Source organism: Numida meleagris, chromosome 23, assembly GCF_002078875.1.
Source record: "Numida meleagris isolate 19003 breed g44 Domestic line chromosome 23, NumMel1.0, whole genome shotgun sequence".
Lineage (NCBI taxonomy): Eukaryota > Metazoa > Chordata > Aves > Galliformes > Numididae > Numida > Numida meleagris.
This window is the reverse complement of record NC_034431.1, coordinates 3692154-3701893: the sequence shown is the minus strand read 5'-3', so window position 1 is coordinate 3701893 and position 9740 is coordinate 3692154. Positions and strand designations below refer to the sequence as shown.

The following is a 9740-nucleotide window of genomic DNA, read 5'->3' as shown; positions in this document are numbered from 1 at the left end:
GCCGCGCTCGGGCCCGCCGGCAGGTACGGGGCGCGGGGGATCGCGGGGGGCGGGCAGGGTGGGAGCGGGGAACGGGCGGGCGGCACCCGAGCGTAGGGCCCCGGTACGGCGATCTACCCTGGGGGGGCCTGCGGGGGGGAAGAAGCTCGCCCCACGCGCTGCGGAGCCCCCATAGGATCCGCTTCGCCGCCTGTGCCTCCTCCTGCAACAGGCGTAGAGCCCCGGCTGCATCCCCACAGCGTACCCCCCCGTGCTTTCAGCAGCACGCAGGACCCCAGCCGCAGCACTTCGGGGTCCCACGCCAACCTAAAACGCCGCTGGTGTCCGCAGAGCCCCGTGTCCAACACGCGGCTCCTGGAGGAGGACTGGCCCCACGACGACATCCCTCTGCCTCCCCCATCGTGCCCCACCACGGCAGCCTCCTGCCCCTCACCTCGCCCTCAACGCACGGGCACGAGCAACGCAGCCCCGCTGCTCTGCATCCTGCTCCCCTGCATCCCCTGACCCAGCACAGCTTGTCCCTTGTGCCATGGGCTCGCAACCCTGCTGGCCTCCCCCTCCCGCCCCCCTCCACCCCTGAGGACAGCGCTGCCTCCCACCCCACACACCCATTCCCCGCAAACCCAGAGCCCCCCGCTCCTCTCCTCACACAAAACAGCTCCACTCCCTCCTCCCCCTGCCTGCCCCACTTTTCCATCTCCTGGCCCAGCCACACCTGACAGCTCACAGACACCCCACACCCCTATAAAGCGCACCTCCCTGCACGGCCTCTGCCCAGAACACCCAGCAAGTGCTCCCCTCCGTCCCTCTCCCCCCCAGACCCACCATGGACCTGGTGCTGGAGGCCGCTGACCACCACCTGCTCACTCCCTACGTGTACCCTGCGGGCTGGGCTGAGGACGAGCCCTGCCGCCAGCTGCTCAGCCTCTTCGTCATCACCAACCTCGGGGCGCTCGCCCTCTACCTGCTCTTCGGCACCCTCAGCTACTACTTCATCTTCGACCATGAGCTCAAGAAGCACCCCCAGTTCCTAGAGGTGGGTACCACGGCTGCACGCGCCCCGCTCCCTCCCCAGCGCGTCCCAGATCTGCTGGCATTCCTTTGCCACCCATCCCCTCCAAGAGCAGCCTGACTCTCCCTGATGGAATGTAACAGGGCAGGACTGACCCCCAGCCAGGGTCTGTCTGCTCTCAGGACAATCTCCTCACCTGTTGCCACCCTGAGACTGCCCCAGTCTTACTGGGGGAACACAGGGTGCTGTTTTTTCCCCCCCATACCCAGGCTCTCCCCAGGGATGGTGGCACCTGCCCCAGGCCCCTCTGCAGGCCTGAAGGCCCCATTTCTACCATGCACCTCACAGTTCCCTCTAATCCAGTCCTTCTCCCTCCCATCCCTGCTGTCCCCACACCCTCCCATCCACAGCACAGCCACCCCACAGACAATGCCCCTCACATCCTACACCCTAACCCCCCACTTCTCCAGACCACCTCACTCCAGCCTTGGGGCCCTGTCCCACTCCAGCAGCCCTACACATGCATTACCCAGACCTGGGCCTGCTCCCTCCCAGCCCTGTGTTCACAGGTGCCTCAGGGCCCCGATACGACCCTTAACTTCCAACACCCAAGGCCTGTGGCTCTTCCTTCTACCACAGGCACCAAGCCCAGGCTGCTGCCAGCACCCACAGTGCTGGGCCTGGCGGTGACTGTGAAGCTGATGACAGGCAAGTGCCCCTCCCTGGCCCAACATGCAGTTGGGCTCTCCATCATCACCCTGAGGTGTCCCTTCTGTCTCACAAGGGTGGGCTGGAGTAGACTAGAACAGAGTAGAATAAAGCAGACAAGGCCACAACAGAGTGAAACGAAACAGAATAGAATGGAACAGGATGGGGCTGAACTAAAATACAATAGGTGTTGCATAGAATGGGAGTCACACAGAATACAAAAGGTGTCAACTAGAGGAGTAGAATAGATGAAAACTCACGTAATATGAACTAAAAGTCACAGAGAAGCAAGTGCCTGACTGCTCAAGGGCTAACCTAGCAATTTCTTTGGGGCAGGATCCAAATGCCTCTTGACCATTGACATCAACCATCATGCCTGGCAGCTCATCCCCACATCAGGCATCCCGCTTTGGCCTGAGCAGCCCAGCAGCAATAAGACATTGCACACACAGAGCTCCACAAACCCCCTCCCTGGCAGTCTGCAGCTCAGCCTTCCTCATTGCCAGGCTCAGCACACCACTCAGACAAACTCACCAGCCCCTGACCCTGCATGACACCCCCAGCTCTGCACTCCCAGGCTCCCATGCTTCTGAGACCCCTTCTCTTCCCCCACCAGCACTGCTAACGCTCCAGGTGACCCTGGCACCCAGTGCTAGCCCCGCTCTTCCACACCCACAGCACAGCTCTCCTCAGAGCAACCTCTCTGCACACCCTGCCCCAGATATACACCCAAACATCTGCCCCAAATTCCAAGCAGCATGCCAGATGCCTGCCCTCCCCGTGGCCTCAGTGGGGTAGTGAGTACACTGTACTTCACACTCCTTCCCCTGGTCCCTCCTATGCTGTCCCCTGACCCGGCTCCCCCTCTGCCTCCCCGCAGAACCAGGTGCAACGGGAAATCATCTACGCGCTGCGCTCCCTGCCCTGGATCAGCGTTCCCACCGTCGCCCTCTTCTTTGCTGAGGTCCGGGGCTACAGCAAGCTGTACGACAACATTGAGGACTCCCCCTACGGTGAGCTGCTGCCCAGGCCCCGCCACCCCATACCCTGCGCTCTCCATCGCTCTTCCCTCCCATCTCCACACATTTCTTCTTCCCCATTCTGAACCGAAGGCCTGCAGATGCCTCCCATGCCCCCCCACCTGAGCTTGCAGCACAGGATGCTGGCAGCTTCGATTGAGGCCACCTCCCAGCTCATGCCCTTGGCACCCTGTCGGCCCACTCACAGTGACAGCCAAACCCCTACCTCAGGGTCAAGAATGCCAAGGGGATGGCACACCCTGTTGTAACTGCATGACATCCCAGCTCCTGCTGCCTAATCCCTCAGGACCCGACTCAGTTCTCCCCACCATGACCCTGCTCTCTTCCCCCCACCCCTGCACACATGAAGCCCTAGCTCCCCACTCACACTCACCCCTTGGAGCTATGGGGCATGCAGGAGGAGCACTGACATGACTTCCCCCCTAGGCTGGCCTGGAGTCTTCCTCAGCATGCTGTCCTTCCTCTTCTTCACTGACATGGGCATCTACTGGATACACCGAGGTCTTCACCACAAGCTGTTCTATAAGGTAGGGATCTTTCTGGGGGCATGAGCTGTCAGACAGGGCATTGGCACCTGGAAAAAATGGGGATGGGTGGCCCAGAGACCTGTATGTTTCCTCTTCACATCCCCATGGACAAGTGAGCCTGTAGTTGGTTAGAACCTATGGCTCTACAAAGATTCTCTGACTCCACCTTTCCTGTGTCACTTGGCCACACACAACAGCTGTCCTCAGTGATGCTGGTAGGTAGCTATCCCAAAATGGATGGGCCCAGAAAGGGAGTCCTGTTCTAAGCACTTGTCCTTTCCCCGCAGCGCTTCCACAAGCCCCACCACCTCTGGAAGATCGCGACGCCCTTTGCCAGCCATGCCTTCCACCCCGTGGATGGCTTCATGCAGAGCCTGCCCTACCACGTCTACCCCTTCCTCTTCCCCCTGCACAAAGTCACCTACCTGGGCCTCTACATCTTCGTCAACGTCTGGACCATCTCCATCCACGACGGCGACTACCGCGTGCCCCGACTGCTACGGCACGTCATCAACGGCTCTGCCCACCACACCGACCACCACCTCTACTTCGACTACAACTACGGGCAGTACTTCACCCTCTGGGACAAGATTGGGGGATCCTACAAGAGCCCCACTGCCTTCGAGGGCAAGGGCCCCCACGATTACCTGCGCAAGCTGAGGGAGAATGGCTCAGCGTGTCCCAATGGAGACATCACTGATAAGACCGAGTAGGTGTCCCCGGGCTGGCTGCAACCCCAACAGACTCTGCCTCATCCCACCCCTCCCGAGCCTTACTGGACAACATTCCCCCATAGAAGGAGTCCCCATCTCCTCCCCTCGCTCAGCAGTTCTCACCATCCCAAACCCCTCGCTCCGCTGGGCCAAGAGGTTCACACGTGCTGATGTGCACACGGAAAGGAGGATGCCACACAGTTTCCTCCACTTCTGCACCACACGCCCACCACCCATGGACGCCCACTCACAGCCCATCCTCACCATCTGAGCCACTCTGGGACCTCCTCTGCTCACGGGTGGCTCTGGCTGAACGCTGCACGTGGGTCTTGGACCCTCCCAGCATCCCCACCCCTCTTCACAGCACTCAGACACCTTAACGCTACGCAAAGCTGCTGCTATTTGGACATCTGGGGAATACACATGCCATGCTCATACCCCACATCAGCATGTGCCCTCTCCAACCCTTATGACCATGAGTATTGCCCTCTCAGCAGGACACGCACACTGACAGCTCCAAGAGCTCCAGCCCTGCTCCCAGAGCAGCACTCTTCATCCTTGCTTCACACTGCAAACCTCAACTGCAACACAAGCTCACCCCATTGCCACCGCCACCTGTGGGGCCCTGCACGCTAACAGCATTGCAGTATTGTTGCACGTCACCGGGTCTCCATCCATCTGCACCCATTGCTCTTCCTCCCTGAGCTGCCGTGGATGCTGACAGGTCCAGTCACATCAAGATGAGAGGCAAATGGCATTGTGCATTTTGTTCTCCGGTGTGACCTGCACATCTGGATTTCCCCAAATAAAAAAAAAAAAAACACGGCCTCCTACTTTGTGCAGCCAGCGTGGGTCCTCCTGATGGTTCCTCAGCCTCTGGATGCACTGGGACTTACCAGCACTGGACAGGGGCTCCTTCATCTCACCTGAAGATGAGACATGGGGACTTATCGCAGAGGGGCACACCTGGAGGACAGAGGCAGACACTGAACCCCATTGGTCCCTCAAGCTCAGAGGGAACGTCAGGGGAGGGGAAGCAGGAGGACTCAGAAGCTGGGGATGGGGGAACTGCAGCTCCTGGCTGGTTTTCCCCCCTGAACAGCCAGTGTGCTTCCTTCAGACACGTGACCGCCCTTCCTTTGGTCAGACCAGCCTCTAATAAAGCTCATTTGCCAACTGTGATGGCATGTGGCATCTTCACTCTCAGTCTCCAGACAGTACAGAGACCACCCTCGCACCCCATTTTTGCCCACTCCCACCAATCACCCCATGTTCTCAACCCCACAGGAACAAGGTACCGCCCCACAGGCCCCTCTGTCAGCTTTGTGCTCTTGAGCCATAGCCACAGAGAACAACAGAGCACAGTGAGCATTGTTCTGGGCTTTGCTGCACACTGTCAGCACTGCTTCTGTCACCCCCACTCCCTCAAGCCTCCCCATGCTGTAACACAGCCTCCTGCCTTCCCAGCCCAAGGCAAGTGACATAGGGTGCCCCAAGGGTGATGCTTTCCCCCTTACTTTGCAGCAGCCACCTGAGGGAAAAAGAGGGGGTGAACCTTTATTCCTTGCAAGGGTTCCCAGATGCACAAGTGGGAGGCATCTCCTATTGCTGCCCCACAGCCTTTCCAATGCATCACCTGCACAGCACTATTGCACTGGGCACACAAAGCTCTCAGCATCAGTGCCCAGACATGCTGTTGCAAGCTCCTGCCTGGTTTAGAGTAACACCAACTCCCTTCCAGGACTGGGCCAAGAGATGATGCTGTCACACTTCTCACTGTTCTTTCCACTGCCCACATTGCATAGGCTGGCACCTGTCTTGAGCACCTTCCCATTCCATACCAGGTGTATGCTCTAATGTGATGGAATGTACAGGGATAATAGCAGGGTGGCAAAGCCTTTGGCTACAGCAAATGAGGACAAGCCCAAAAGCAACAGCTGTAGATACAGAAACAAAGGGAAAAAAAAATGCTGTTTACCTTTGGAAAGCCTCAAGTACACAGGGATCTCAAGTGATATCCCATCACCTCTATTGCCAACCTTTAAATGAGGTCTGGGAGGGGTGGATCCTGGCTCCACTCCTTCCAGTCACTCAGGTGCATTGCATACACCTGAGCTCCCCTGGGTTGGCCCTGCCTTCCCACCAGGTGCTCCATCACTGTCTCAGGCCGTGGCTTAGCATTTCTGCATCACAGGGGGCCCATACAACACTTTGCTTCCTTGGGAGACCGGCGTTGCAGCCAGATGTGTGCGCCCTCTCCTGGGACAGGGCCTCGTGCAGTCCCCTGTGATGGTCACACACCCTCTAAGCCCAGTCAGTGCGTTCCCCCACACCCTTGGCTTGCCCCTCATCTCCCTGCATCCCGCCCCTGCTCTCCCCTCCCCTCAGTTACTCAATCCCACGTGCACATGAACTCTGGATGTGCAGTAACTCGGCACCCAGGCAAACACCAAAGGTCGAGGCAAAGCCTGGATTCAACACGGTGACAGCAGCACAGACCTTGGCACATCGGCACAGTGCCCTGCCAGCATCGGCCCCTGGGTAAAGCTCCGTCCCTGCCCAGCACCCCTCTGCCAGCCCTCCTGCAGGGCAGCGTGCAGCGTGACCCAGCATGTGCCACACTCCTCGGGCACGCAACCTCCCTCTGCACCCTGCATGCAACAGCCCATCCTCCATAGAACCACCTCGCTCCTACACATGCCCTCATCTCTCAGCAGAGAGGCCGCAACTTCTATTTTACATAAATCCTTCTCCCGGCGCTTTCACGATGGAAACCTCTCCAGCACCGCGGAGCCCGTGGTCCCCTGCGCTTTCAGGGATGGCCGCCAGGTGGCGCTGCAGCCCGCACCGCCCGGAGCCCGCGGGCCGGAGCCGGGTCCGTGTGTCCGTGCGTCCGTGTGTCCGTGTGTCCGTGCGTCCGTGCGTCCGTGTGTCCGTGTGTCCGTGCGTCCGTGTGTCCGTGTGTCCGTGTGTCCGTGCGTCCGTAGGCTGCGGCTGTGCTCCTGCACGGCCCCGCCTGCGCCAGCTGCTCCGCGCACTGGCGTTAATTTACCGTGGGACAATTCAACAAGGAGAGCGGAGCAACCTGCTTGAGCTTAGCGTAGGAGCGGGGGTTTCTACGGGTGCTGCGCCTCGGGGGTGTGGAAGGAGCCTCATTCCTTCCCAAGCCAGGGAGGAAGAATCAACGCGATGGATAATAACCCCAAGCCAAAAAGCTGGGAGCCATCCTTACTGCAGATAGGGCTGACCATCGCTCCTTACAGGGACAGGCATCGGGGGCCCTCCTACTCTTGCAGATGGGGCGATGCCGTCGCTATGCCCTGCAGTGGGACAGCTGTGCCAGCCCTAAGTGGGGATGTGGGTGCCCAGCACTGCTGCCTATGACATGACTGCATGCCAGCACGCACCATGCAGAACCCCACACCCCGAGAAGCAAGTGCTCATGCCTCAGTAGAGGCTGCCAGAAAGAACATCCCTCTGCATGTGGACACTACACCACAGGGCTTTGCTTTGAAAGCTACATGTGCACACAGCCAAACACACACAGCACCCGGGCACGTGGTCCTGCTGACTCTGCTGCAGGGAGATGCTCTCAGACAGCCGCAGCTTTTTGCCAAGGTGCTGTGACACGGCCCCAGAGCTCTGCGTGCACTTCTCCAAATGAGGATGAGACCAATGGTAATGACAGCCAGCCACCCTCATGCAGAGCTCTGACACCGTATGGATCTGGTATGATCTCCAGTGCAGCTATTGCTACATCAAAGGGAATGCAGACCTGGGAAAGGGACATACCATACAGGTGACATGTGCCCAGTGCAGCTGAGGAAGGGCTCCTGGGGGGTGTACCCCTGCACACTGCCTTGTTCATCCCTAGCAGACTGCCCGTAGTGGGTCACTGTGCTGCCTGCACATCTGCCCAGAACCCTCCTGTGTGCCATCTCTTTGAAAGCTGCTTGAGAACAAAACAGGGTCTGCCACTGACGTACCCAAACCTACACACCTCCTGCCTGGGAGAAGAGCCTTCTGCTCCCTGTGGCCAGCCTCTCTCTTCTACACATGGGGTCATGCAGGGGCTACCCTTCAGCACAGCACTGCCTCCCTCTGTGGGCAGCCAGCAGTGTTGGCTGGGGACACATGCACTTTGGGGACAGGAAAAAGGCCGATCTGCCCAGAAAACAGCTCCCTTGCACATGACAACGCGTTCATACCTCTTTCTCCAGCAGCCAGCTCTTCCTTGGGGCTATGCACAGAAGAATTACGACACCCACCCTCTCCAGGAGCAACCCTGGGGCTCAGAGCAGACAGCAAACACCCACACAAAGTGCAAACCATCACTGGGCCAGTTCCTCATTTCTCACCAGTTCCTATTCTATTCTGAATCCGTTTGTTTTTTTTTTACCGGGGTTTGGGGCAGCACTTTGGGGAAGGGATGCTGCGCTGTGCTGGGTCCCTGCTGGCCCCACCTGCAGACAGCAGCTACATGGATCCATGCACAAACATCTCCTATCAACTCTGCCCTCACCCCGGTGACCCGTGGTCCTCCAGGGGGACATTAACCCGAGTTGAGACAGCTAAGAGCTTTATTAGGAGGGCTTCTAATTGTATTGGCTCCATAATTGAAACACGCTAACTAGGTTTCTAGGCGAAAGGTACCTCTGGGAACACTCTGGGCAATGTTACAGCTATTCCAGCCAGCCAAATGCAGGGGAGCAGAGCGCAGCGGGTCACACACCGAGGTGCCCCCCGCTTCTCCCAGCCACTGCAAGCGCAGCCCCCAGTGCTGAGAGCCGAGCCCCCCAGTACAGCAGTGGTCTGCACCGTCCCCACGTCACCACGCATCACCTCCACCACGCAGATGGGTTACGGGGTTGGCACACACGGTGATCCCCGCGATGCACACAGGCTGCACAGGCTCTGTAATGGCTTCTTTTTTTTTTTTTAATGTTTATCTTTTGTTGTTGATTTTTGGTTGTGTACTTTGCTTATTTTCACTGTTGATTTTAGACTGTGTACTTTGCAGTCCTCGTTTCTATTAGCGGTGCAGACAGCTTCCTTTTGACCTCCTCTTTATTATCACCGTTTTGTTTTTTTTTTACCACCGACCTCCCATTACTTCAGATCGCCAACTTAGGACCACGCACCTCTTTTTTTTTTTTTTAATTACTATTTTTTTTTTTATTGCCGATTTCTGAGCGCCGAGCTCCTTACAGCCGATCTTTAAGTCTTTCCGTTCGCTCCTTTTCAACCTCTGCTTTTTCCTCGCGTTGGACGGCTGCTTCTATACCCTTTCCACTCAGCCTTTCCATGACGGCTTCCCCCGACGCCCGCACCCCGCGGGCCCGGTTACCCCGCGATGAGGCGCGGGGAGAGGACGGGGGGGGAACACAGCGCTCTGGGGGCGGGCGCGGGGCGGCGCGGCGGAGCCCATTGCACATTCTGACCGGGCGGCGGCGCGGCTCCATCGGTCCCGCACGGCGCGGCCCGGCCCCGCGCCACGAACATGGCGACGCGGAGCAGCGGCGGGGAGTGCGGTGCCGGGCTGCCCCCGCTCCGCTTCGCGCTGCTGCTGCTGCTGCTGCTGTCGGGGGGGGCGGCGGGGGGCGGCCCCGCGCTGCTGCGCGTCCCGCCGGGCGCACCCGAAGAATCCCCGCGGAGCCGCCGAGCCGCGCAGCGCCCGCCGGAGCCCATCCAGGTGTACGGACAGGTGAGCGGCGGCCGCGACCCCCCCACCCCTCCACCG

General features: G+C 59.1%; 2 protein-coding genes across 3 annotated transcripts in view; both read left to right on the top strand.

Moving 5' to 3' along the window:
* Positions 7–5182, top strand: SC5D (sterol-C5-desaturase). The gene is made up of 5 exons (XM_021375853.1): positions 7–23; positions 820–1036; positions 2601–2733; positions 3187–3287; positions 3575–5182. Exons 2-5 carry the CDS (start codon positions 827–829, stop codon positions 3998–4000), a joined length of 870 nt encoding a protein of 289 aa, XP_021231528.1. The 5' UTR covers positions 7–23; positions 820–826; the 3' UTR covers positions 4001–5182.
* The window catches only part of SORL1 (sortilin related receptor 1), a 38957-nt gene continuing 38688 nt past the window's right edge, over positions 9472–9740 (top strand). The window contains exon 1 of one of the 2 annotated variants that reach the window (XR_002432626.1): positions 9472–9704. Coding sequence is in view for 1 of the 2 variants with exons in the window: in XM_021375903.1 (XP_021231578.1) it covers positions 9501–9704 (204 nt within the window). In the remaining variant the exon portion in view is untranslated. The remainder of the gene's footprint in view (positions 9705–9740) is intronic. The other variant, XM_021375903.1, reaches the window with a different exon arrangement.

What these genes read in the sequence shown, in the direction of transcription:
- SC5D (XM_021375853.1), top strand. Translation starts at nt 827, where the DNA reads ATGGACCTGGTGCTGGAGGCCGCTGACCACCACCTGCTCACTCCCTAC. An exon ending in AGCACCCCCAGTTCCTAGAG is followed by an intron (nt 1,037 to 2,600) that starts GTGGGTACCACG and finishes GCCTCCCCGCAG; the next exon opens with AACCAGGTGCAACGGGAAAT. An exon ending in ACCACAAGCTGTTCTATAAG is followed by an intron (nt 3,288 to 3,574) that starts GTAGGGATCTTT and finishes CTTTCCCCGCAG; the next exon opens with CGCTTCCACAAGCCCCACCA.